The 27,785-nt window shown below is 42.2% G+C and overlaps 1 protein-coding gene across 2 annotated transcripts in view; it reads left to right on the plus strand.

Annotated features, from left to right (window-relative positions):
• The window catches only part of SHTN1 (shootin 1), a 57,399-nt gene that overhangs the window by 15,507 nt on the left and 14,107 nt on the right, over positions 1-27,785 (plus strand). The window contains exons 5-12 of one of the 2 annotated variants that reach the window (XM_086466752.1): positions 3,360-3,457; positions 4,421-4,502; positions 7,674-7,768; positions 19,322-19,468; positions 20,774-20,927; positions 23,193-23,298; positions 25,026-25,108; positions 25,166-25,168. In XM_086466752.1, coding sequence (XP_086322878.1) covers positions 3,360-3,457; positions 4,421-4,502; positions 7,674-7,768; positions 19,322-19,468; positions 20,774-20,927; positions 23,193-23,298; positions 25,026-25,108; positions 25,166-25,168 — 768 coding nt within the window. The remainder of the gene's footprint in view (positions 1-3,359; positions 3,458-4,420; positions 4,503-7,673; positions 7,769-19,321; positions 19,469-20,773; positions 20,928-23,192; positions 23,299-25,025; positions 25,109-25,165; positions 25,169-27,785) is intronic. The other variant, XM_086466753.1, reaches the window with a different exon arrangement.

Here is a 27,785-nt window from a genome sequence, read left to right on the forward strand (position 1 = left end):
GAGACCTTATTGTTCTCTACAACTACCTGAGAGGACATTGTAGAGAGGTGGGTGCTGGTCTCTTCTCACAGGTGATTAATGACAGAACAAGAGGGAACGGACTCAAGCTGCACTAGGGTAGGTTTAGGCTTGACATTAGGAAAAAATTTTTCGCTGAAAGGGTTGTCAGCCATTGGAATAGGCTGCCCAGGGAGGTGGTGGAGTCACCATCCCTTAACGCATTTAAAGGTTGTTTAGATGTGGTGCTTGGAGATGTAGTTTAGGGGTGTACTTGGTAGAGTAGGGTTGATGGTTGGACTTGATGCTTCAAAGGTCTTTTCCAACCTGAATGATTCTATGATTCTATTACCGTTTTAAATTCTTAAAATAATGCCCAACCCAAGAAAAAACCCACCCAAGAAATAGTACCCTTCTATAATAAGCAGTTTTCCATCCTATAGATGTAGGAAAAGGCAGAGGATGATGTGATCCACACCATGCAACCCATCTGAATTGGCAGTAAGACTCTGGGGTTCCTCCTGTCTTTTATTGGAGAAAGACGTCAAGGATACATTTAAAGAGAGCAAAGACTGGCTGCAGATCAAAGGAGAACGTGGCTAAGAGGGTAGCAGGGTCAAATAAGGGGTATTTTGAGAAAGGTTCTGAAGTATATGCTTTCTGTCTGGCTGAAGAATTCGTTAAATAATAAAATGTGGCTTGTTGTAAAGGTTTTATAACTCCTGGCTTCTGCTTCTCTCTCTGGCCTTATTATTAAATGTTAATGACTTTACAAGTGCTGAGTATTTTGAAAGCATCAGCATCCCATTTTCTATAGGAGAAGATATTCCATCCCTGTGTCTGTAGGGAAATTGTGTGTGTGTGCGCATGCTGTTTAGTCAGTTCTTCTATCACCCAATGCCCCTCCAACCTGAGGAGGGGAATTGGGAAAAGGAAAGGAGACCCACGGGTTGCAATGGAAAGAGATTTAATAAAATAATAATAAAACCCTAAGATTAATACTGATATAAAGTACGCAAAGATATACTTGGCCCATGTAGTGGTCGCGAGCTGTGCGCTCCCAGCAGTGGATGCCAGATGCCAAGCACTGCGAGCACCACAGCTCCAGCGAAACCACGGTGGTCTCGGGAGCAGAATGACGGGTGAGACCCTCCAGGGATGGTGACCATTGAGGAAGAGGGCCTGTCCCCAGCAAACTTTCCAGTTCATAGTGAGTGTGATGTTTATGGTATGGAACACTTCTGTTGGCCAGCTTGGGTCAGCTGCCCTGGCTTTAGCACCTGGCTAACTTGAAACTGCTGAAGACCTTGATCACTATGGAGACCTGCATGCCAGGCTGGCCCTGAACTGAGCCAAAGTGTCCTATCATCTTACCAGCTTTGCTCTCACTGAATCGGCTGCTGCAGTCTTCTCAAAAATGCAGCTTTCCTGAGTAGCAAATTGATTCTATGATTCTACCCCAGTGAAACCAGCACAGTATTGTAGCAGAGTGATCTGACAACATCTGCCAAAAGGCAGTGTTAGGGCTGTGTCCCTAGCCTAAGCCAAGCTGCGTGGCATTTGTCTTCAGGGAAAAATCTGAAGTTCCGTCTTGGATTACCTGCTGAGTGAAGGACAATATGCAATGAACGATGTGTTTTCAAAATTCCCCTTAATGCTTCGTGGTGTTGCCCAAGGTGAAACCTGGTCTTCTGTGCATGTTTATGATTCCAAGCAGTTGTGTTTTGTGATGGGAACCTTGGAAGTCTTTTAGCCTTCTCGCCATTCAATAAAATTTTGTGTATTTCTCAGAATGATTCCTGCCCCTCCCCTCCCCCCCTTCTGTAAGGATATACAAATAAGATAGTACAGTCTGAGGCTTTTTGTTTAGAACCCTCTCATTTATTAAAGGGCTACAATTTTGTCCCTCAGATACCTTCCTCTCTTTTTGCTATCTCGTACATTAGGGAAAGGTGATAGTAAACATGTAGTTCCTAATGGAAGTGTAGAGTGGTCTCACAGCAGTACCTGAAATTCGTTTATTGGTTTTGAGTTTCCTTTTTCTTTTTAGCTGACCTTTCGGCTAGAACACGAACTGAAAACTCAACTGTGTTGGTCAAGCAGTTTAGCGCATACCCTGTGTCTGAAAAGAAACATTTCTTGTACACGTTTATAAAGATTTAGTTGTATGGATATGCTTTCTTCTCAGTATGAGGTGGATGTATGCATTGTAAGACCTGGTTTAATCCAGTTACCATAAATTTCAGTAAGACATTTTTTTCTGTTAATTTCACTGGAAAGCACAAATCCATAAAACAGATGATTTGGCTCAAGAATCGTGTGGAAAAACAAGTCTTTTTATTTACTTTAGAATGTGTATGTCTTGAATTTGGAGGAAAATAAATCTGAGGCTTCTGAATTGGGAGGGGGGGCTGGAGTAAAATCAACATTTTCAAGATGTGAGACCAAACAAAATGACATGCAGCATGTCATCATCATCTGCAATTGATTAGCAACAATTTTCTCAACTCATGGCTGGTATTCAACGAACAGCAGTGCTGTGAAATACTGGAAGCAGGTGGGGAATAGGAGCATTTATTGAAAGCTAATATATATCAATAAATTTATATTTTTGTGGTGTTTTTATGTTAACCTAAACCTTGATATATTATGTATGCAAACTGATCTCCTGTTAAGAAGCGATTATAATCAAATGTTTTATTCCATTGTGAATTTAATTTATTTCATATTTTGATAATTAAGGAACAAAAATTCTGAGGGGAAAATTACAAGCATTAGCTCTTTCATCAGTAAAGGTTATATTCTGACTCTGTTCACATAATGTTACAAAGACTATAAATTGGCAGCTGTTCAGGACAATTTCTTCAGTGAAAACCTCCCAAGTATTAACTGCCTGTTGTTTTGTGTATTTCCCTTGTGACGAGAACTCATGATCCAAAAAGAATTGAAGTGCATTAATTTGTTTTAAAGGACGCCTATTAAAAATTGCTTTCTGCTGCCTCCGTAGCAGAGTCTCTGGGATGTGACAGTCTCCTGAGCAGGACTGAGGACACTCTGGGGTGGCAGGATTGTTCCCGTTAGAGCAGGAAATGAATCATTCAGCATGCAAATAAAGACGGCAGTGCTGAACAAGGCAGCTTACCTCAATAGAGTAAATCTGAAACTGTGGCCCCGTTATAGATCTGTTACTTGATGCTTATGCGAAGTTCCTAAATTATTGAGGATGTACCTTGAATACAACTGGCACTGTGTATGCAGTCAAGGTGTTTCGTACTCAATTGTACTTGCATTGCTATGGCGTTTCCTTTGTTGTTTTCTTCCAAGAATAAAATATATCTTTTATTTCCTTCCTCAAACTGTAGAGCTGCGAGATCAAATCATATCTGTTCATGAGGAAAAGAAGACCTTGGCCATTGAACTGGAAAACCTGAGGTGCAAACTTGTAGAAGTAATTGAAGAAGTATGTATTGTACCATGGAAGGCGAGACCACGTTAGTGTGTAGCCAGTACTTTTTGTATCTAATTTTGCTAAAAACACTCAGTTGTGAAGTTAATTGAATACTATCTAATCGCAAGTCCTGCCAGCCTGTGCATATGATGGACCACTTAGGGCGTGTGCCTAGAAAGGGTCTTCTACATCAGTCTGCTGCTGCTGCTGGCACATGACTTTTCATGATTGGTTTTAATGCCCATATAACTACTCTCATCTCCCCTTCCTGACAGCCCCTCACCCAACCCAGCCTGTGGGGATTTTCTGGATTTCCTTAAACCTGTGGATGTGCAAGAAATACTTTTGGAGTATGTCCAGTTTAATCACTGGTGCTACTTCATTGAGCATATCCTTGAGTTTAGCCATTGGCAGTGCCCTGTCATGGTAATTAGACCAGCAAATTGGCTTTTTGAGCCAGCAGAGTTTCATCCCTGCTTGAGAACTGGATAAGCCATGTACTGATGCAAATCAGGACTTAGTGGCTCTTCCTGTCTATGCAACACTTGCATTCAGAAAGACACAGCTGACAGCTCTTGGACAATAAACAGAGCCCAGGAAAAAAAGCAAAACAGCAGCCTGACTATATTAAAACGCAAACAGTCGAGGGCAAGCTAGTAACTTTTCAACCAGGTGCTACGGCGCCTCATCCTGAAAGGTTCCAAAGCTGTTATGTTTGCAGCTGTGACTGGTACGTGCCATGGGAATGGGCCATGGGAGCCCCATGTGAAGGATTGGTTCATAACCCTTTAATGCCATCTGTTAATGGGGTCTTTACGTTGGGGTAAAAAATGCTTCCCATCCCACTGGAAACGCTAAGATCAAGCCAAACCTGAGAAACCAAATTACTGAAAGCTTGCATTGTGTGTGTGCAATATGCCCTTTGTCACTAACTAAAGTACTCTTATTTTTGATTTGTTCTTTATACTTTTCTAGGTGAATAAAGTGAAAGAAGAAAAGGCTGTTTTGACCACAGAAGTTAATAAGCAGCAAAAACTGTTGGAGAAATGTAACAGAGGTGTGTGGTCTTGGCAGGTTCCCTAAGAGTTTGCTACATCTTTTGCAGAATTTTCAGAGCTTATATGTTGTAGTACAAAGAGTAGGTTACAGAACAGTGACTGTGGTCCAGCTCTGGCACTTGGCCTCATTGCTGCAGACACTGGAGAAACACATGGACTATTCTAGACTATGTACTCCAGGAAAACATGACAGTGTAAATGGCAGGTTGTAGGTGAGAACAGGAAAACTATTTGCTCTGTGGCACAAGTGGCAAACTAGGGCAGGAAGACAGTCCTTCACAGAGTCACAGAATCATAGAAAGGTTTGAGTTGGAAGGGACCTTAAAGACCATCTAGTTCCTACCCCCCTGCCATGGGCAGGGACACCTCCCACCAGACCAGGTTGCTCCCAGCCCCATCCAGCCTGGCCTTGAGCACTGCCAGGGAGGGGGCAGCCACAGCTTCTCTGGGCAACCTGTGCCAGTGCCTCACCTCCCTCACAGTAAAGAACTTCCCAATATCTAACATAAATCTCCCCTCTTTCAGTCTGAAACCATTACCCCTCATCCTGTCACTACCCTTCCTGACCAAGAGTCCCTCCCCACCTTTCCTGTATCCCCCTTTCAGCACTGGAAGGCCACTAGAAGGTCTCCCTGGAGCCTTCTCTTCTGCAGGCTGAACAACCCCAGCTCTCTCAGCCTGTCCTCACAGGGGAGGTGCTCCAGCCCCTGAGCATCTTCATGGCCTCCTCTGGACCTGCGTGACCAGGTCCATCACTTTAAGTAGTCAGTACCCTTCACAGAGATGGAGTTTGAACCTTAATCTCCTGTTTCCTAGATCATTGTGTCAGCTTTCCTTTTTAGTTAGGACACAACTAATAATTTTGAGTATCTAAAGACTTGGGAGCAACTTGTATGTTCAGAGGATGATGAGAAAAAGGCAAGAGTGTTGGGAGTGAGATAATAGGATTTCCAAGTTATGGAAGGAAAGCAGCGACTTTGCTTTCCTGGAAAGAGATGAGAGAGAAAACCAGGATAGGGAAAGTCTAAAAAGAGGTAGGTCAGAAAAGGAAAGCTTTTGTGTAATGAAGGTGAGTGCTTCCGCATGAGAAATAGTTGACCCAAAAGTAGTTCAGAGGGGAGTGGAAAGATGGGAGTGCTTTGGATTACTGTGCCACTTTCTCGTGTTGCTTATTTAGTCTTGTAAAATTAAAAATTGTTTAGTTAAAGTCTCCTTGGCTCTCACATTTTCCTGAAATGGAAGACAATGTGTCTAGCCTCTGATGCCTGCATGTCTTGATGCATTACTTGTTCTGCCTTCCAAAGGCACTCACTTATTTGTTCAATGATACATCCTGGAAATCTTCAGCTGCATTCCCAAGGCCTAAAGTTATTCTGATTTATCTTCAAGTTGTTCCTCTGTAGTTGTGTTTTATTTGCTTACTTAGGGAGGAAAAATAAAAAGCTCTTAAGAAATCTCCTAGGAATTCTGAAATATTTGTCAGGCAATGGAGGAAACAGCTAGGGCTGCTGCTTTTGCACCGGAGGACCTGTGGAAATAGGCTCAGTTAAATAGTGAAAATACAGAAGAAAAGTGCAATCTTTGGAGGAGTGAAGACTCCCATCGTGCTATGGCCTTCTACTGATAATATTCTCTTTTTCTTTGGAAAAAATATACAAAATCGGTGTAGTCCATGTTTTCAAAGAAACAGCTGAGTTTTGAATTACAGAGAAATGTATGAACTTTTAGCAGGAATTTATTTTCTCTCTTTTTCCTTTACTGTCCAGTGGGACAGTGTCTTCTATGAATGCTGCGGCTGTCTCAGCATTGGGAGAGGAGGTTTGCATAGTAGGGTGTATCCTGTAAGCTTCCACCAGGTGTTCACCTCTTACCTCTTTCATGTGTCTGCGTTGCTCAAGCCTATGGCAGGCAGTACTTGAAGACTTAGACCACCAAACTTTGGATGGGTTGATCAGACAGAGCAGCTTGAAGAAGCTTTTGATTGTGGCAGATCAAACGTTTCTGAAACATTTTCTTTTTTCCAAGCACAATCAAAAGAACATCCGCTTGTTTCACGTTTGCCTGTTTTTCAGGAAGGAGAAGTCATACCAGGCAAGGTCCTAATGCCCTGGTAACGTAAAGCAACAGGTTTTGGTATGCTTGAAATGAGCTACCAAAGTACCTGTTCAGTACCTACTGTGTTCTGTGTCTATGCAGCACTGTCATGGAGCTGTGTAATCCATGCATTTCAGTCAGAGTTGGTGAATTTGTCTTAAATCTTTCTAATTGTGTGGGTTGTTTGTTCTTTTTCATGTGGGTTTTTGGTTTGGTTTGTTTTTTTTAGCTAACATAATTTTGAGAGTCAGGTGGGCTGGGATGTGTATCCCACTGCCTAAAGTACCATTTGCTGTACATAGCTTTAAAAACTGTTATGCTCATCTCCAAAAAACCAAGGAACTTGTGCACGTCAGTGTTAGAAATCCAATGTCATCACCATGCAAACTAGTCTTCCGCTAGTAAGAGCTAAAGCTTGTCAGGAGAATGCGTGTGGTCACTGAGACATGGTAAGAATAAATGATACCTGAGTACTTACAGCTGATGCTTGCTGCCCTGGAATGAGGCCTGGCTGGGGGACGCATGCCCCGTGGTTAGCTTTAGCCACCCGTACGAGCCCCGCTTTTGTGAACACAGTTTAAATGCAGGCAACACCAAACTGCACTGCTTTCTGCTTGAGGCTCCTTTAAATTTCTGTCGTGAAGGGACCCATCAAGCCTCCCTCAAACCAGGCAGGCAAATACAGATGCCTCCAAAATAGCGTAATAGTCTTGGGTAGGTTCAGCAAGGCTCTCTTGGGGCTTTGGTTGCTTATAGCCAAGGAGGCAGAATATGATCTGTGCTACATGATGCCTGTTACTGGAGATGATGAGTCTGGATTTGAGAAGTATTACTCCATTTGGAAAATCAGTAATTGTGCCAATATATATAGTGAGGTTCAGAGCAAGCAGGACAAATATTGCAAAGGGGACTGTATACAAAGTCTTCCTTTGTCTAGGAAATATAAAACGAGGTTACACCATTGTTCGAGGATTCATGGTGGTAGAGAATCACAGCTTATCTGGGTAAATCAAGCAGTACTTTCTTTTTCTTTTGATCCATTCCACCTTCTGATCTTGTTTTATTCTTACAAACAGTGTCTGTGCTGGCAGTAGAGGAATATGAAGAGCTTCATGTAAACTTTGAACTAGAAAAGAACCTGCGCAAGAAAGCAGAGTCGTTTGCACAAGAGGTGAGTAGTCAAGAAAAAGGGGTCTTGTGAAATGAAGGCACTGCAACTGGGCAAAAACCTGCCAGTTGAGATGACTTGATTTCAGTTCCCAGATCTTGTACAAAAGATGTCTTTGAATGTCCACGTACTACTTGGCTAACATCTGTGCTTCATCCATAGAATGGGTTTACTGTTTCAACAGCATTTATAAAGCACTTCAGAATTATCCATGCAGTCTTACCTCTTTCCCCTTTTAAAGCAAGGTTTTAAATTTATAATGGGCTTAGTCAGCCACAGCATTTCCATGTGGTGTATGTAGTGGTTGGATCTGGGAAGGATTAGCTGCCTTTCTAGTGATATAATTTGAAGCACTGTGTTTTTCCTGAAAAATACGTGAACTCACAAAAAAAGCATTGAAAAATACAATATTAGTTGAGGTTTGTGCAAGTTTGTCTGCTATTGTGGCTTTTGCATAACCTGTTGCAAGGAGCATTCAAGCTTAAGAAAAATGGTTTCTATGTTCTAGAAAAGGTATATTTCCTTTCTGAAGAGGAAAATGAGTTACTGGGTGGCATTATGGAATGGCTGGGGGTTGCTCTGATGGCTTGTGACTAGCAATGTTTGCCTTAGAAAATGCTGACAAACCCTTTCATTCTGTTGATAGACTGAAGTCCTATAAAATCATGGGTTTGTTTTGGTTTTGGTTGGTTGGTTGGTTTTTCTCATGTGCTTTTTCTGTTTGCACTCTGAATTTTGAGAGCTCTGCAGTGGGGTTATGTTTCCAAGCTTTTCTGTCCCAAGCCGTGCATCAATATTTTCTTTAATAAAAGTTGGGCTTCCTAAGTAATCATTTTTCAGTGAGCTCAGGTTTAAGGAAAGCCATTATGTATCAAAATTACATGAGCCATCAGTGCTGAAATATTGTAAATAAGGGAAACATCTGGCAGCTGATATGAAGTGGATTTTAGCTTTTGAAACCATGGCTGGCAGCAAGCAGGTATTTAGCCTTCGGGAAGTCAGCTTTGTCTGAGAGCTCTTTTGGTTTTTGTCTTTGCTGCTGCTGTTTCTCTCTCAAAAAAATAATAATTAAAGATTTGAAAACTCCTGTACAGCTAACTGCTGTCAGTGAGTGATTGTAAGCAAGGGCATATATACATTTTGAACCTGGATGGAAAACAGTGAACAGGCTTACTGTGTTCTGTTAATCTTCTGGGTTTTGCTGGGTATTTGAGTGTGTTGGATATAAACAGAATCATACAGTAACATTTTAAACAAAACAAATTCTGGGGGATTGGAGATAAACTGTAAGTAAATATGAAAATCCAGAAGCTAGGGGTGAGGAAGTCGACCCAGGTGTTGCTCGCACTCGCTCTCTGTCTCTAACTGTGCTGTGTAGAAAGGCTGGAGAACCTTACAGCATCTGGGCCAAGGGTAGTGGTTTTCTTTTCTCCTCATTCCACCTTCTGCTACTCTTTACTGTTCTCTCCTTTGCGAGGTTGCCCTGTTGACCCTGTGGGCAGCCCATTGAAGGAGCTAACTTGTCAGAAACCTAGTAACTTGTAGGTACAGATCACTTTCTGTTAGCAGAAGGGTTTGCATTTGGATAACAGGGCTGGGTGCTCATCCTGAAGGAGAAACGTATTTGCAAATTCAAGCGTCTTAAGCTTTGGCAGATTCTCTGTCATTCGTACAGGTATATGCCATAGCCTAGCTTTAGATAAACCACTGCTTATCAGTTCCACTACTGAAGCTTCAGTCATTCGATGAGTCAACTTGTCATGGAAGTGAATTTAAATTTCTGTAACTTGTGTATGTACATATACCTGCAGTTTCCTGCCTGTTGTTGTCGGTATCTCTGCTGCGTGTTGAAAATGTAACTGTACTTCAGCAAAGCTAAAGCAGCTGGCTCATTTTCCCCCCAGGGAAATAGGAAACAATAGAAATGAAAATTATTTACTAAATATTAAAATGTCCTGTTGAATCCCAAATTTTAATTATAGAAAAGGGCTTTTCAGGATGCTGTTGGAGTCAAGAGATGTGTGAGAGAAATCACTCAAGAGGAGTGATTTCTGAAATCAAAGACAGTGCACATGAAATCTCCTCCAAACCCCACTTTTACAGAGCTTTGTGGGATGGAGCCCAAGTTCCTCTGCTGAGCAGAACTGGATACCTCCCTTTGCTATGGCTTCAGTGGCACAGGATCACAGGCTCACTGTGGTTTTCCAGAAAATAAAAATGAGATCTGCAAATTTCATTTGAATTTATTAAAGATAGAGGCATTTATTAGTGACCAGCAGTTGTTAAACAAAATATTGCCTATGTTGATTAAGTATTTGTTTGGACTTTTTCAAGACTGTTTCCAGTCTGTGCTATAAAATATGACCTTCTTGCAACTATTTCTAAATTTTAGGAAACATGGATTTTGTTCATTACCTATGTTTTTATGATAACTATTTCTATAATACAATTTTTTTTAGACCTCCTGAGATTGTGCAAGCATTATTGTTTTATTAGCAGAGTTTGTTGACTGTAGTATCTGCAGAACTGTTATTTTAAGAAAACTAATTTCGAAGAATGTTAGGCATGTTCATTTAGTATGCATTGTTATTACAGTATCTATCTTGCATCTCCTACTGTTGCTTTGCTTTATCTTCTGAAGTACAGAACAATTATGTGTTGCTGTTCGTAAACTGACAACAGAAGATTGTACGAAAAGGTCTTACGTGTCTCTGAAATGAGTAATTTATAAATGCATAGTTAGGCTGGTTTTCAGATCATAAAATGTATAATCTGATACTCTGGGCCCAGAATGTTGCTTCTGTTTAGATTCATAACTGTAATATTCAGACACCTATAGATTTTGGTAGATGATGTTTAAAGTACTTCTTGTGTTTGAGTAACAACCTGACAGGCAAGCTGTTAAGTACAATGCCAAAGAAATGCTGATTATTTGCAAACAAGTGCTTCTTGGGTTTTGTCATTATTCAGTTGTTGTCTCTTCTGAAAACGCGGGCACCTGTTGTTGCAGATTGAGAGCGTAGCTCTTCAGTTGGGGCTTTTCATTCCAAGAAGGTCTCTTATCTAAAATGGAGTCGCTGCAACAGTGAGCTTCAGGCCTGCGTTAGTCTTCCCTTTGTGTACCTACTTCTCTTCCTTTGGTGTCAAGGTATTCAGAAAGATTTTTGGAAAGTTTTTGAAAATAGAGGAGCATGTGGCAACAAAGGCACTGCTTATTTGTGTTTGGGGAACTAGTAGCATTTCAAATGACTTTAAAAATCTGTTATCATTGGCTTGGTTTCACACTAATGGTGTCCCTTTAGTGACCTGAGACATTAGACAGACAGGCTCTGGCCTACAACCGCATCCACAACAGCAAAGCTTTATGCTTGGGTGAGGTTGTGTGAGCGTTCTCTCACATGGATCACGCCACAAGGTCACAGCTGTGTTTTGAGAGCTGAGGTTTCTAGGTTGTGCTTACAGGAGCTGTTTGGATTACGCTAAGGATGTGCAGGGATTTTCTGCTTGCTTTCATCAGCCACGTGTTTTCTCTGTCCCTATAAATTGTTTTTTGAACAAACAAAAATCCTGCTGTGTTTTTGCTTGGATTTTGCAGAAGCCACGATGGTTGGTTGTGATAAGCTGTGCAGTGTTGAGGGAAAGAATAGCTTTGAGTAAAGGGTGACGCTGCACACTCAGTGCTTTGTGCTTGACTTGTCTGGAGCACTTTGAGAAAGTAAATAGGCTCCGAGTAATGCGGGTGTCACCGCAGCGCCACGGCGTAGACTTTAGAATGGCACATCTTAGTGTTTTGTGTTATTGTTTGTGACATCTCAGGCAGCCTAGACGTGTCTTTTAGCTCACTGAAGTACGGACTTAGCCTGTGGAGGGGCGTGTTTGGTGGTGGGCACGTTGTCTTTCTAAGAGGTGAGGTATCTGAAACTTGCCTTCGTGGCGGGGAGTTGGCCCATACATTCCGATTAACCCCTTTCTCCATAGCGTGGCTTCATCTTTTAGCTTTGCCCTCCTGGGGCTGTGCTGGGGGGAGACCAGGGGAGCGGCTGCTTTTCGAAGGGCTGCCCTGCGCGTCCTGCCCTTCTGCCGAGCGGGGAGGATTAGCCACCGAACGGGAGCAGTTGGGAGTGCAGGTGTGAGAGAGAACGGGCGGGTGAGCGTGTGTGCAGTAGTGAACACAGATGGGGCGGAGCGGGAAGACAAGGAGCGAGGGAGGGAGGGAGCGAGCATGTATAGGAGTGAGCGAACTCTTGAAAATCAGAGCTTTTGATTAAAAAAAAAATCCAATAGAGCTTTAATTATAGTCATGCTGCTGGCACCACTATAATATATATTTAATTAATCAAAAATGATCCAACTTCAAACATTAGAATTCATGCTCTTTAGAGGTTCTAAAGAAACTGAGTAAATATTGTCAGCCGTGGTGTGGGGAGGGGGAAGGAAAAAGAAAGAGGGTTTGAAGTGAGTCACAATCCATTGTGAAAGGTACAGGAATCTGCATAAAAGAACTAAATAAATAGACTGTGTAAGGGGCGGGGGCATGGAAAAATCTGTACCTACCTGAATAAAACAGGGTTGTTAACACAGGAATCTTGGCAAGCTTAACCAGAATTCTAGTGTCATGTTTTAAGAGACACTTTAAGATCTCTCAGCTCTTTGTGGAGCAGTTTATAAGAAAACAAAGGAAGGCAGAGAGTATCTTGAAGGCCATCGCAATAATAGAGAGGCTAGCCCTGAAAAGCGCTCTTCCACAAAGATGAGCAAAGCACAATACATACAGCCAAAGCAAGCCAAAAGGGGAGGAACACAGTGAGAGAAGTAAATTGAAAGTCTTAGCGATGTAAAAATCCCAGGAGTTTAACAAAATAATCTGGCATAAATGGTTTATTAAGCATACATCCTGCCTTGCAACAATATTTTGTAAAGTGAACAGTTTATTAGTGTCGTGTGTGCTGGCATGGAGACAACCCCTGCACCTAAAGTTACTCTGGAAACCTCCCGGAGAAGAGGCAGCGTGCTCTCAAAGTTAATGTTGAGCTGCTGGTTTCTGTCCTCTGTATCTTGGATCAATAGAGGTGAAGTGTCAAACTGGTGAGCAGTTTCTTTGGGTTCCTCTCACTTTTGAGGCTGGCGTAGGCTTGTTCTCAACACACACAACTGGAAAAAAATGAAGGGTTTCCCAAGTATTTATGGTTATCTCTGAAATAGTTTGCAGTTTGAGAGGCTGAAAGCTGCATTCAAAGGAACTGTGATCCAGATGGCTTAAAAAAATGAAGTGAGTCTGTAATGTGCATTGTTCCTCTTTTCCTTGACGTTCGCTCCAATTCTCGATACTTACAGATGCATTAAATCAGCACGCTGTACCTATGTCTGTTTTTAAGTAACTATTACAAAAAAACATGTTTGCATTTAACTTGTTTAGCTCAAAATGCCTGCATCCCGTACCTGGGCCAGTGCGCAGCTGACATGACTTAATCTGGGACTGAATCTTCCCTTATTGAAAGATAAAAGGTGGCTGTCGTTTTATAAGACTTAGGAAAAATTATTGTCATTCTTAACAGATGTCTGCACTTCTCATGAGTTTGCATGCAATGGCTTTGGTTGTCTCGATGACATGAGCTCCCAAAGAACTCTTCCTCAGCTGCATTTGTGACCTTTTGGGTTAATTTGTGAGGACTTTTGCATTAAAGTGCTACATCTGTGAGTGGACGCCGCGAAACCACCACTCACGGAGCAACTCTGTGCTTAGGAGTGCCACACTGTGCATTGCCAAGGATAGTTCAACAGCAACTGGTATCTGAAGATAATTAATTTGCAGTCCAGCTGACTGAACTGGAAAAAATAATTAAAGAGACATGATAAGTGGTTAGTACTTGAATTCTCCTGAGCTTGAATGTTACCACTTTTGAAGCATGATGTAACACTAATATGTCTCATCAAGCTTTTTCCCAAGAACAGGCTTGTGAAATGGTAACAGATGTACGCTCTGGGAAACCATCTCTTTGGTCTCTCTCCCCCCCCCACCCCCCACCCCCTTCTTTTTTTTGTTCGGGCAATTAATCTATTGGGGGAAAAAAGTGAAGAATTTTCCTCCTCCTTCATGTGGTATATGATCTATTTCTGAATATATTAGGTGGTGTCTAAATGCCATAAGACTGTGAGCATTATAGAATGTATTGCTATACATGTACCATGGCAAAAATGAAAACTAACTGCAGGAAATAAAGAAATAACTAACAATAGACTTTTTTTTTTTTTTTTTGCCATTTTTTTCCCTTTATTTTGTGCCTTGGGCAGTTATGCCTCATAAGTGAAGAATGAGTGCTGTAGTTTGACAAACCCTTTTGTACAGAGCAAGCTGGTAAAATAAATAATACTGTGTTTTTAAGGAAGTCACAATGCTGATGGGGATTCAGTTTTCTCACACTCAAAATGCATGCTCCAGGCACCTCTGTGGTGAGAAGAAACAGGCGACAAGAAATAGGGTTAACTCATCTACTCCAGTTCCCCCATTCTGAGTAAATTAGACCTCTTCCTATGAAATTAGACCTCTTCCTATGAGCCACAAAACTTACTAATGCTACATCTTGTAGCTCTTCAGAAATAGTCCCTTTAGAAATTGTCTGGCAGTTAGCCAAATAACTAAAGCAACTGTATTGTATCTTTATTAGTCTAAAATTGATGCAGGTCTTAACAAAAACTATTAACCATAAAATATTACGAATCATCTAGACAGAGAGGAGTGACTCTTGGCTGCCCATTACTATGCATACGTCCTTTTTCACGATCATGTTGCTCGGTTTTCTGTGGCAGTTTGACGACCCAGCTGGGGTTAGTCTTTGGCTGCTCTGAAGGGGGAATTCCATGAAGGTCACAGCACATTGCCAGAAATGCATCGCTCTGGTTTTCCATACTTGACGCTGGGGCTTTTTTTTGGGTAAAGAGAGTCTTATCCTGTGCCCTCCACGCCCTTGATATTAGCAGTTTGGGTACCCTTGTCTTTCTGTCTGACATCACGTGACAGTTACTTTCCATAGGAGCAGTTCCCAGGTAGGGAGGAATATGAGCACCAAATTTTCATCTCAGAGTATTGCCACATGCACCTAAAATTAAGCGTGTGCTGAAGTAAGTTTTCTGGATTATGTCCTAGCTGCAGAAACCGTTTATTTGTTGTAGCTTTTTTTCCTGAGTAGCATTTCAGACACCTCTGAACCCGCTAAACCTCAAGGGATTTGTCACTCACGCGAGGCTGATATCATTGCTTGGTGCGCAGCCTTGAGCCTGCGTGTAGAGCGAGAATTTCTAGGTCAATGTCCAAACGGTGGGTGTGACTCTTAATACGTTTCAATAAGAGACGTCTGTTTCTCAACTCTTCTATCAAAAAACCCCACTAGCCATTGTTTCCTGCTGTAGTGTTTATATCCAGTGAAGCTCACAAGCCCAGGTGTCCTTGATAATACGGTACAGTTAAGCAGTTACAAAGATAGAGTATATATATATATTTTTTTTTTTTTTTTTTCCTGATTAGCCATTGAACTAAAATCCACACTTGGATTTATATTTTAAATGGAGTACCTCCTGAATTTAGAGCCACTTAGTGCCCTGTCAAGCCATAATCGGACAAGATCACTCTGGCCCCCCATCGCATAAAATCCTTCAAACAGCTTGCTCCTTTGGGGAGATATAAGTCCCTTGACCCTACCTCTGTTGGGACTTACCTCAGCTCTGAACACAAGACTTCAGGGTACACATAATACAAAAGACATCAGCTCCTGTAAACTATGAGAGATGTTACTACTCCATAAGGCTGACTTGCTGATTTCTCACTGGGATGTGGAGGGGATGGAGCAGTGCTGGCAAGGATTGAAATCAGGGCCAACTGCTCAGTTGACTGATCTTCTTGTCTTTTCTGTTTGAGACTTCCGATGTTTGACTCTGCCTTGCTACGTACCTTTTGTTTTGCTGTTCATACTGGAGAGAGTTTGCCACTGATTTTTATTTTACTTCATGCAACCAGTGATTACCTTATTGTATCAGTGTGGCTGTTTGAGACATTATTCTCCCTTCAAACTGTAGCTAAGACAAAAAAGTTATTCCACGTAGTGAGTACCCAAATAATGTATGATGGAAATGTAGCAACATATGGGTATTAACGTGTTTCCTTTGGCCTCATTTTGCTTCTGGGAGAGGGGTTAGTTGGAAAGCATCCAGTTATACCCTGAACGCTACTTGAATGAGGATCGAAGTTCCCAGGGACTTGACACTAACAGAGTTGCTTTCTAACTTTTTTAATGAGGAAGAATTCCTTTTTCAGCTCTGGTGTAAACAAAAAACAGCTGCCGTGAACGCTCTGTAGGGTAATGGTTAGAGCAGGGGTCTGAGAATGAGGTGTGGCCCCATTAAGGTCAAGGGAAAAACTTCTGTTATTTTCAGGATTTCACCCCCTTCTTTTTCCCCCTTCCCAATTCTTGTGCAAACTCTGCTGATGGAAAGTGGCCAAGTCCCAGATTTCCTGCACTTTCTGTTTGTAAACTCACAAGGGAAATACAGGTAGCTGCTTTGCACAACACTTGGAGATTTTGTAAATGAAACTGATAGATGTAAGTAAACTGTTGTTCTTTGTGATCTGCCTTTAGTTGCAGTTGTGGTTTCGGTGGATTCCTGCAGCATCAACTTAGGTTTCTAGCATTGATTGGGATACTCTGCAGATAATTGTCTAGCAGGTGGCAAAGTCGGAACTAATCCATCAATTGGTTAAATTCCACCTAGTCCGAGTAATCCTGTTAGTAGCTGTTTTGCCCTTTCAGCAGTCACTTTAATTAATATTCAGGGTTGTGCAGGCAGTCAGCTTTCTGCTCTGCTGAAGTGGGAATTGATTTTCTAAATTTTAAATTAGAATTAATTTCTAAGGTTCTTTTTTGTCCCATGTCACACACACAGAGGAACCTCTCAAAAACTTGCGGTCAGTTCATCACCAGATTGCTTTCTGCTTTATCTGCCATGACCATCTTGTCTAGTTTTGTCCCTTCCATGTGGAAAATGCTGGTACTTCAGGGAGATGTGTGCATGTAACTTCTGAAATGGATGGGACTCCCTGTGAGAAATTGATTCCCACGTGTCTGATTTCAGCATTAAATTACAAGCAACAAATTCTTCTGTGGTGGAGAAGGCACTTTCACATATATCGTAAGCAGGAACATATTTGCAATATAATGAAAGTAATTTATAAAGCTAATTGAAATTGCAGGACTTCATGTGAAAACTTCTGAATGAAAAGGTTTTCACCCAGGTCTTCAGCAGGATTTTTTTCATTTTGTTGCAGAAGAGCATGAAACAAAGTGAATATGAATTTTCTACATTTGGTGAAGTATCTGCTCAAGTTGAAGAAATCAAGTTGCTGTACTTGATTTCTTCTTGGTTTGGCAACTTTCTGCTCCCTCAGGCTGGAACAACTCTGTTCTGTTGGTTTTAGTGGCAGAAACTCAGGGAACAAAAATCTGGAATTACCACCTCAAACTATTTCTCAGATTCCAAAACAACAAAACCCAAGTTTTCACTTTGCTTTGAAAGTTTGTGGTAGGTGAACTGTGACGTTTGCCAAAGGTGGCTTTTAGAGAGGTGTTGTTTCTGTCAGGGTTAAATAACTTTTGACTGACTTAACAGGAAAGCAGGAGGCTTTGAGACAGTATTGAGTTCTTTTGCAATGATTTAGAGGCCTTCTAAAGTCTGATGTTTCAAAGATGCAGTTTCTTTTAAGAAGAAAAAATATTAAACAAATAGACAAGTTGCGGTATAAAGGCAAACCTCTGAGGGTTGGGGTGGGTAGCTTCAATTCTGAACTGATCTGGCCTTTGAGTTGTTTTTGCCACAGCCCTACTAGTGTAAGGAAACACAATCATGATTGGTTTGACTGGCAGAAGTTTGGGACAGGGAGCTGATGTCCAGTACACATTTACACCACGCCACAGTGGCCTGTGTGTTGTCACAAATTCGGTTTTGTTTGTTTTGTAACAAAGCGTAGTACTAGAGCCCGTACTCATCGTTTCCTCGCCATCGAATGCTGCCAGTCCTTGGCTGCCCACCCCGTGGCACAGCTCTGCCCAACGAGGTGTGCACTGCGGGCCCTGTCGGGATTAAGGCCGCATCGACGGACTCTTGTTGGCACGCAGGGTCGCGCAGGCCGCGCTGCGAGTGAAAGGTTCGGCGCGGTCAGCAGCTTCCCGGGCTGTACGTACAGCTGGAGAGAGACTGGCTGGCTGAGAAGACTCGGGTGAAGCATCCGTGCAGAGCGCTGGGTGGAATGCTTGCCCCAAACCTGCATCAGCTGGTATTTCTTTAGAATCCAGTCGTGTTAAAAAAATAAATAAATCCCATAGCATTGCAGTAGCACCAGACGGGAAGAAAACAGATGTTGTGTCTGTAATTTTGGCTTGTGAATAAATAGTGTGGGAACCTGAAAAGATCCCATAGAACTTTTGTATTTCTAATGCTTCATTCTGAAAATAGCTCCTTGCATTTGCTGTGCTGTACGACAGTGTTTTTACAGTCTGAGGGAGTGTCGGCATTCTCAGGCTGGTCTCTCTTCTCCCGTCAGCAGTGGCATGCTTTGCTGGCCTGTGCTCACGCATCGGAAACCTCAGCATGACTCAGTCCCTGTTTCTGCTGTAAGAATGGGCATGGCTGAGTGTCAACAGTGGAAGCCCCTGTTGCCTGGTGGGCGACCCTTTACCTGATAGAGATGTCAAGATGCAGAATAAATTCAGTAGGAATTTTTTTTTGGCAGGAAGCAATCTTTTTTTTCCCCTGAGTTCCTAAAGAGTCTGGAAGGAGCAGATCTCTTTTATGGAAACTGCATGTGCTGACAGCTTCTGCACCTCTTAGGTGAAGGTATTTTTATCAGTGTCAAGTCTCTAGACTATTTGATTATTCTTTTTTCCCCCTAATGTGTCCATTCCCCACATCAAAAATGTAACTGGGGAAGAGGAAAGAACACAAAGATCAGAAAGGCTGAAATTGCCCTGCCCTGAAATGCCTTTTCCTGGGGCAAGTGTATACCCTGATTATATGGACATGGACTGAAATTCATTTTCCGAAGACCCTCCGTCATTCACACGTCCAGGTAACCCTCAAATAAGTGAGCTTTACGCCAAGTCTTGCAGATGTGTTTGAGGAGGTGGCCTGTGAATTCATAGGCATTTTTTCCTCCACCTACAGTTCCAATCTCTCCAGAGCTCTCAGAATAGGAATTGGATTGTTCCCAGTTTCAGGAAATAAAATTCAGAGATGGGTTTAAATTTTGAATGCTGCCAACATGTGGGTAATTGAGGTGTAGCAGTGAGTGGTTCTCAGCAAACACCTGGTTCCTTTCAGTGTGAGCTTAGCTCTTGTAAATTTTACTCTCAGAATTCCTTTCCCCTTCCTTCTCACCTTCTTGCTCACTATCCCTGCCTTATTAACACGATGTTAATGTCTTCATTTTCTTTCCAATTGCTATTTTTCCCAGAATAGCATTAGAATGTGCTTAACTATTGTTTTTGTTGGGGGTGGGTTTTGTTTTGGCAGATGTTTATTGAACAAAACAAGATGAAAAGGCAAAGTCAGTTGCTTCTGCAAAATTCTGCTCCTGATCAACAGCTTTTGAAGGCTTTGGATGACAATGCTAAGCTAACGCACACATTAGAAGAAGAGAGGCTTCAACACCAACGAAAGGTAAAACAGGATTACTTTTCATCTCATGCAGAAGTCTGAAAGCCTCCTGAATTTAAGGAGTGTCATGTATTTGTTCAGAATTAGTTGAGATCTTGTCCCCCATAAGAGTTCACAATCTAAAAACTAAAATTTAGAGAAGATTGTGATTCCCTCCTTCTGGGTCACTGGTAAGACATGAGTACAAAACCTGAAGGTTTTTCAGCCTGAAGGCTCTGCTTTAGGCAATTCTTTTATTCTGGATGCCATTAAAATGCAACTGCAAGCATTGAGTCAAGTTCCATTAAGTGAAGAGATCACAGGAGAGTATTTTGGACGTTGAGTAATATAAAGGGTATTTTGGGGGGATAAGCTGAGAAAACCAGGAGGTGGGAGGTGGGCAGTTCACATTCGTAGTCTGTCACTTGCTAAAGAAATGGAAGAGCGAGGCGTACTGGAGCAGGGAAGTGTTAGCTGAAGGCCGCAGAGTGGTGTGACGGGGTGCAGAGTGCTCGGATCTAAACAAATGTATTCTTTGAAACTGGGCTAGCTCAGTCTCTTAACTGGGGAAATCACCATTGCTTCACTCAAAAGCCTGAAAATGAGTTTTCCCTTAGCTGTGAGGCCTGTTCTTAAAACTGTGGTAATAGGGTCGTGTCAGGAACAGGTAGACAGTTCCTGTGCTTTCATCAGTGCAGCAGTACCAAGACCGTATGTAATCTCACACGCTTCTGAGTGAGTATCTTGGAAGAAAAATTGCCAGTTCGTAGAAAAACCTCTGCCTCTTTGGCTTCTTGAAGTCTAGAGCAAAATGTGTATATTTAGGGAGTTGGGAAGTGGTTGCTGCTCTGCACCTGAATGCTGCCTCTAAACCTGATGTTCCATCGTTCACCCACTGGCATCTGCATGAGTTGAGACAAGAGAGTTTGAATAACCAACCTGTCAGTGGAAGCAGTCAGTAAGAGAACCAAAATGTCAATGTTCTCGTGCTTCAAATGAAGAAACATTCTGAAATTAAATTCTAATCATGTGAGAAAAACTCTTATAAAAAGAAAAAGGGAACATCTTGTAGCTTAAGGACTTTGGAACTAAAGACGTGTTCTAAAGAAGAGATAAAACAAGCTGGGATCATAATAGAAAATTCTGACATCTCACGGAAAAATCTGTCCTGCTCTCACTCAAAAATTGCCCTCTTTCGGGGACTTGTAGTTCACTCCTATGCTATAACATCATGGTTTCAGGAATAACTGTGCCTAATGGGTTATTTGTCAAAAGGAAGGACAGAGAATACCTTTTATTGTAATGAATGCTGTTGTTTGCCAACTGCAGATCAAAGAATTGGAAGAGCAGCTGGAGAATCAAGCACTGCATAAGGAGATCAGTCGTCTTAAACAGCAGCTAGAACTTTTGGAAGAAGATAAAAAGGAACTAGAGCTTAAGTGTCAGAACTCAGAAGAAAAAGCTAGAGACCTAAAGCATTCAGGTAAAATCACGTAATAACTTAGAGGAGCCGTTGGGGGGATGTGAGTGGTGTGCATCTCATAGAACTGGACATGTTATGTTTGAGACCCCTGAAGGAACAGCTTTTGTGTAGCTGAGATCCAGACCCGTGCTTCCCGGGACAAGGTACAGCGACTGCCTTCAACCACGGAACAGTGGTCTCCGGAATGTGCGTGAAAGAATAACCTTTTAACACTTCGGTGAGGTATAACAGTACTGTCGTTAGATTGCCCTGAGTCTTACAGGTGGATTTATACATGTGAGTGGGTTTCTGTGTGAAAGACACAATCCTTCATATTCAGCCAAAATGTACCCTCTTAACCTAGTTTTTAAAATAAATAAAATGGAATAACTCTGCTCTTTTTTTTTTTTTTCCAAAGATCCATAGTGATTTATCAAACTGTAGAGTCTACGTTGTATGAATTGTACAAAAACATCCCATGATTATCAAGCTACCCAACCATTTAATAGTCTTGCAATAGAACACACCAGTGAAAATAAAGACATGATTTAGCCCTTCGTATTGACATGTGAGAAAACAATTTCTGCTGATGTGAGAGGGTCTGGCAAGGGGTGTTTTTGTTTTTTTTTAAAAAAAACCCAGATAGTTAAAAGGTAAGTAATGCCTTCAGAGCCCTGCAAAGGGAGTTAGCCAAACAAATCCGGTGGGCTTTTGTGGCTCATATCCATGAGAATTATACATCCAAATCTCTTAGTTGTAGTCAAATATTTTGTTCCATGTCAAGCGACGGAAAGGAAAGAAGCGGCCTTGCTAGCTGCTCTGTGTGTCTGTCTCTAAGATTTAAACTAACGCCCAAAGGATACGGGCAGGAAAGAACCCCAGTGTGGGAGGACACAACCGTTGCCGTGCAGATGTTCCATCAGTTGGTGCTGTCAGGGTGGTGCCTGGCTTGTCTGCAGCACCCAGTCTATGGAGTGAGGAAATCTCTGACCTAATGCTCTTTTGATTAGAATTGTTTTTAAAAAGGGCCCCTGGTGTGTCCGGCCTCACTATATGGAATGTGGGGCTGTGGCTGGTGAAGTGTTTGCTCGTGCCTTTGCTTTCCGTCCTTGTTCAGCTCCAGGCCTAAACAGGTGCTGGTTTGATACCTGTATGATACCTGGTCAGAGAAGCGTTCAAGCCCCCGTCAGAGGAGACCAAAGTCCCGCTCTTTAGTTAAGACTCCACACATAGCCATGCTTTTCTGAAACATATCCTTAGGAGCAGGATTATCTTTAAGCTTGTTAGCAGTCTTGCTTGGAAAAAACTGCTTTGTGTTAGAGTTTTACGTTACCCTGCCTTAAAAATACGCCTAGGCAACATACGAGTTCTTTTCAGCTGCCTTGGAAAGATCTAACCTTCACAGCAGATTCTTTCCTCCCAGGCTTCTTTGTTGTTCAGGAGTTTATCAGCATAAAGATTGTACCTGGAATTTAAAGTCACTCAGTTGATTCTTATTTTTATTCTTCCTTTTTAAATTAAAAGTAAATGTTAAAGATTGTAATTTTAAATTGAATCCATCATTACAAGAACAAAGAACCGTATCCACTTTGGAAATCATATTCTGTACTTCTGCCATAATTCGTACTGTATTCAGAAAAATTGCTAAGAATTTTTGTAACTAAAAGTAGTTTAAAACTTTTTTTTTCCTCTGTTTCTGCCCTTCCCCAGTTAATTGCGTTTGACAGGTCCCTTCCAACCCCTAACGTTCTGTGACTCTGACAGCATTTCAAGTGCAGAAAAGTCATTTCCACATGTTAGATCTGACACGAGAACAGGAGAGAAAGAATCCATTCTGTCCACTGCCCAGTTTTGGCCATTTTTATGGGGAAAACCCACACCATGAGCAAGACAGAGATAAGTCTGGGGGCTGAGAGTGTTCATTTCTTTCGTCTCTTTTTAGTTCATTCTCAAATGTAACCTCAAGCCGTCGCAGGAGTGTGATAAACTTTCCCCTGCTCTGGTGTTTCATGTGAAGAATCCTGTATGAGGGAGAGTGTCATTTTAGTTTCAAAAGTAGCTCAGGTTGGAGGTAACTGGTTTGATGAGAATCGTGTGCATCCAGGACATTGTTCTTGGTAGGAAATGTTGCCAAAAATAGGACTTCCGAGCAGTTGTGTGGTTTAGTTTTATTGTTCCTTTTTTGGTTAATTAGTAGCTTTTTTGCTTCAACCATCAGAGTTTGCTTTTAGAGCAGATGTGAGAAACCAAGAACTCACTCTAGTTTGTTGTATTGCTCTTGTGCAGTTGATGAGCTTCAGAAACGAATACAGCAGTCTGAAAATCCTGCTCCACCTCCTCCACCGCCACCCCCTCCTCCTCTTCCTCCTCCCCCTCCTCCTAACCCTATACGGTAAGTGGTTAAATCAAGGGTTTGCTGAAGCAGAATACATTACATGACTTGCACCCAGGCAGGAAGAGCGTCTTTAAAGAAAAAAAGGCTTTCTCCATCTGTCCTGGGCTCTTTACCAGCAGGACACGCTCTGTGCCCCACCTGCCAACAGACTGACATCCTGACCAATTTTGAACAGTGTCTGCCTTGCCAAGCCTGACAAATTGTCTAGACTGTGACTTTGGAGGAGGAGGGATACCTGTCTCCTCTAAATTTAGGAGATTATTTTTTTCTATTCACCTGATAGCTGTAATTACAGACTTGTGAAATGCTTGTCTGAATCTACGGCTAAGAAAAGCCCTTTGAACCAAAGGATATGTCGAATTATTGTGTGTCCCTTCCTGTCGGATGCTGGTGATGAAAATGCAGACTCCATTGAGTTCTCACAATTGCTTTCATAAGTTAAAAGGAAAGAAAAAAAAAAGCCCAGAGGATCACCACCCCATCATCAAGCAGTTTTGGGTGAAATTACCAAAATTAAGCCTGATTTTTGCAAAGCCCTGTAAAAGAGGCTGACCAACATATGATGTATCAGGCATTAGACCCAAATTAATTAACTAAGCCCTAAAGTGTGCTTAGTTAATAATTTTAGGAACTCGGCTAATCTTCATGTTGTGTGCTTGGTTTTAAAAATAAATGGACCTTGACGACACTTTCTAACCTTCTGTGATAGAAATTACATACAGGAGTGTGGTTAAGTACTGTGTTAAGTGTATGAGCAGAGATGATTAGTAGGAAGAATTGATCCCTTTGTGCATCTTGCTTCATTTTTAGAAATCTAAACTAAACATATTCTGAACAGTTGTGTTGGGTCTTTTGCTCCTTTCACGTCTGTTAACTCATTTGGCTTGCGGCTTTCTCACTAGTGTGTAGCATGAACTAACTGTGTGGGGGTGTTTGGGGATCTTTTTGTTACGTTTTGTTTTGTGTCAGTTCATGCCCTTTACTATTTGGAATAGATGACACCATTCGTTTTAAGCCCTGCAGTTGCCAAATCAGAGAACTTCCTTCATGCGCTGTGATGTTCATGTGCGTAGAGGTTGTTTCAGAGTCTAGGCACTGGGGGCCTCCTTTTTCGGGGCTGAATTTGACCCCTCATGTCAGGGAGGTCACTCTGCTCCGTAAGGAGCAACATTCAGGAGGCAGTGATAGGCCCCGCTGGCACATCAGATGTGCTCAGGGGCTTATAGTTGGGCTTTAAGGTGAATCGTTTCCTTGCCTGGACTTTCACATCTTGACTGTAGTGAAGGGATAATTATTTGACACTGTAAGAAGATTACAAACTTGGTGTTGGTGAGGAGATACTGATCACCATATTTAAGTGTCCTCTGGAGAATAATACTTCACTTCAATATCTACAGCTTTTCTTTCCTTTTATTATGCTGGAGCAGCTTCAATTTGTCATGTGTCACAATGAGACACTGTCTTTTAATATTCAAATCTGGAGTGTTTTGATTTGTGCCTAATGTCTGTTAAAAAGAAATAAATTTCTCTGGTGCATTTTGAAGGGAGGCATTGTGGGGGGTAATTCAGTACATACATCTGCATTCAAGAACTGTTAAATGGGTCTTTTGTAAGTAGCTGTATAATCAGGTGTGAGCAAGCTGTTTGTGTGTCATGTTCAAGTTCGTTCTAACAGTGTGTAACGCAGGACAGAATGACAATCTGCCGTTTCGTTTTCCCCAAAGGTCTCTCATGTCAATGATTCGCAAGAGATCTCACTCCAACACCAACGTGAGCAAGAAGGAGAAACCTCCTCAGCAGGAGTCAGGTATGGCTCATCCCTTCTCATGTCACGCGGATCGTTCACTAGGTGCTGCAGATGCAGCTGGTGGAAGTGACCTGTGGGTGCAGGTAGTGCTGCAAGTGCTTGTCATTATCAGCACTAACGGCTGCTGCCCACGTCCCAGCGTACCCACCTTGCAGTCCAGAAATGCGGTTGTGGCCCAGGTGCGTGTGCTCTGAGATAGGAGGTGATCTCTTTGGTGCTGTAGCTTTGGAGCTCCTACGAGGAGCCGCTAAGGACTTTGGGCTTGTCTAGTTCGGAGAAAAGGAGGCCGAGGGGTGACCTCGTCGCTCCCTACAGCTTCCTGAGGAGGAGAGGTGGAGAGGCAGGTGCTGGTCTCTCCTTCTTGGAATCCAGCAACAGGACACATGGGAATAGTTCTAAGCCTCATCAGGGAAGGTTCAGACTTGCCATTAGGAAGCATTTGTTTATGGAGAGGGTGGTCAAACACTGGAAGAGGCTTCCCAGAGAGGAGGTCGATGCCCCCAGCCTGTCAGTGTTTAAGAGGCATTTGGACAATGCCATTAACATGCTTTAACTTGGTCAGCCCTGAAGTGGTCAGGCAGTTGGACTAGATGATCGTTGTAGGTCCCATCCAACTGAAATAGTCTAGTCCGTTCTACTGCAAGCATCCTCGAGATCCCAAGCAAATTTGTGTAGCCTTGTAGCCATCTGTGCCTCCACAGCTGAGCTGCTGGTCAGTATCCAATTTCCTTTGTCCAAATGGATTTTAGTATGAACAGTCTTTGAGGCTGCAGATCAAAAACCTTAAGGGAAGACCTGACACTTGCTGTAACTGAAGAAAAGTTCTAATCTTTCCCCTTTTGGGCTCTGATGCTTATCAGATATGTCACTGAGCTGATTTCATTCCCTGACCTGGCAGAAAAAATTATCTTTCTTTTTTTTTTCCCTTGGGGAGGTGGTGGTCATGTTTCTTAAAGGCTTACAGAAGGACCTGACAAGATAAGCACTGGGTTGGGTATGGCGGCGTGCTGGGTGAGCTGGATGGGGAGAACAGGATGGCTCGGTTTAGGCCCCACGCTGCTACACTGGCTCCGTGCAGCTGGTTGAGTCGCCGCCTGGCACTTCGGTGCTGCCTGTAGTAGGTGTGCTATAGCAGCAGTGAGAGGCTCCGCCTGCGCCTCTGAACTGCTACAGCACGTAGCTGCAGCTACGGTACATCCAGGGCTTTGCACTTCCACAGGTTATCTGGAAGAGGCAGAAGAACAACCCAACAAGCATCATGCAGAGAGCAGGTTATATACAGCGTAATACAGGGAAGTTTCCAAGTGGCTTCTTGTTTGTGGTTTCTTCTGTCCAGAGCCTCTCCGCAGAGCTAGTTTGTTAAATGCTTCAGTTTTCATCCCTCAATTCATATCTTGCGAAATTACCACTCAGAGTTGAGTGTAATGCTAATCCTTTAATAATACTGAAAACCTAAAACAAAACAGAATCGTGCACTGAGGTGGCTCTGCATGCAAAGTAACAGCTGAAATTGCATTTTATTGTTGTTAATGGAAGCTGGAAACTCAGTGGGTTGAGAACAGGAGTTAAGTACAGATTTACAAAGGATCATGAGTGCCTGAAGAGCCAGAGCTAGTTAGACAAACATTGCCAGTTAAACAACCAAAGTTTTTCTTGATGTTTCTCTCTTCCTTCTGAAACAGCAGGAGTTTGTTTGCAGTGAATTGCTTAACTCGTTTGCTGCCACTTAAACAAAGAAGGGGGCTGCAGAAGGGCACCTGGCTGAAATTATAGGTATAGGATGTAACTGTTAAATAAAAAAATGCTGTCAGCAGACTGTGATGGTGTGTAAGCGTGGCTGGATTGTTGGAGGGGACCAACAGGCAGAAAGTAGGGGAAAGGGAGTATTACCCCTCCCATTTTTCAGGTGAGAAACTGAGGAATGGGGTGCCTTGGGCAGGTCCCTGGGGGAATCTTTGGGAAGTGGTTACCAGTCTGAGAGAAATAAGGTTGTTGGTGTGGGTGAAATAATTGAGAGAAGTGACCTTGTACCAAGATCTCTGATGAAGAGGCAGTCTTATCTTTCAGTAAACGTTCAGTTATGTTGCCTTCATTTGTCAGGTTTCCTTATCTTGAAGCATCCTAGATGTTCTGATTACACCTTTTTGTTCAGACTGTTGCAAACAGTGATTGCAGGAAATACTGTGAAATTCGCTATAAGTTCTCTACACCCCATTCTTTCATTATTTATTAGCAAACTTTAACAGTTCTGACCTTTCTTCAATCACATAAAAACTGCTTCTTCTCTTAATAGTTGAGCAGTTCTTAAAATAAAAATAAAAAAGGGGGAAAGTTCTTTCTTTATCTAGTTATTATATCCAACTTGAGGCTTGTTTTGACCCTTGTTAAGGACTTAGAATGAGTGGTTTCTATCCCATACCACCAATTAAGCTTTTATATTTGAAACAGCCTGTTTGTGAAATTAAAGCCTGACATTAAATCGGCTTACAATACAGAAACTGCGTTTCTATGAATCATCAATAGTACCCTGACAAGTGAGAGAGCGAAAGTCTATTTAAAATTCCTGTTATGTAAGGTACAACGCTGCAGCTCTGAATAGCGTCAACTGTATTTCTCCACGTGTTGGCTTTAAGTGCTCTTTTTTTCCCTTTTTGGTATGGCGTGTTAAGTGTCTTTT

The sequence above is a fragment of the Leptosomus discolor genome, chromosome 6, assembly GCF_034619465.1.
Source record: "Leptosomus discolor isolate bLepDis1 chromosome 6, bLepDis1.hap2, whole genome shotgun sequence".
Lineage (NCBI taxonomy): Eukaryota > Metazoa > Chordata > Aves > Leptosomiformes > Leptosomidae > Leptosomus > Leptosomus discolor.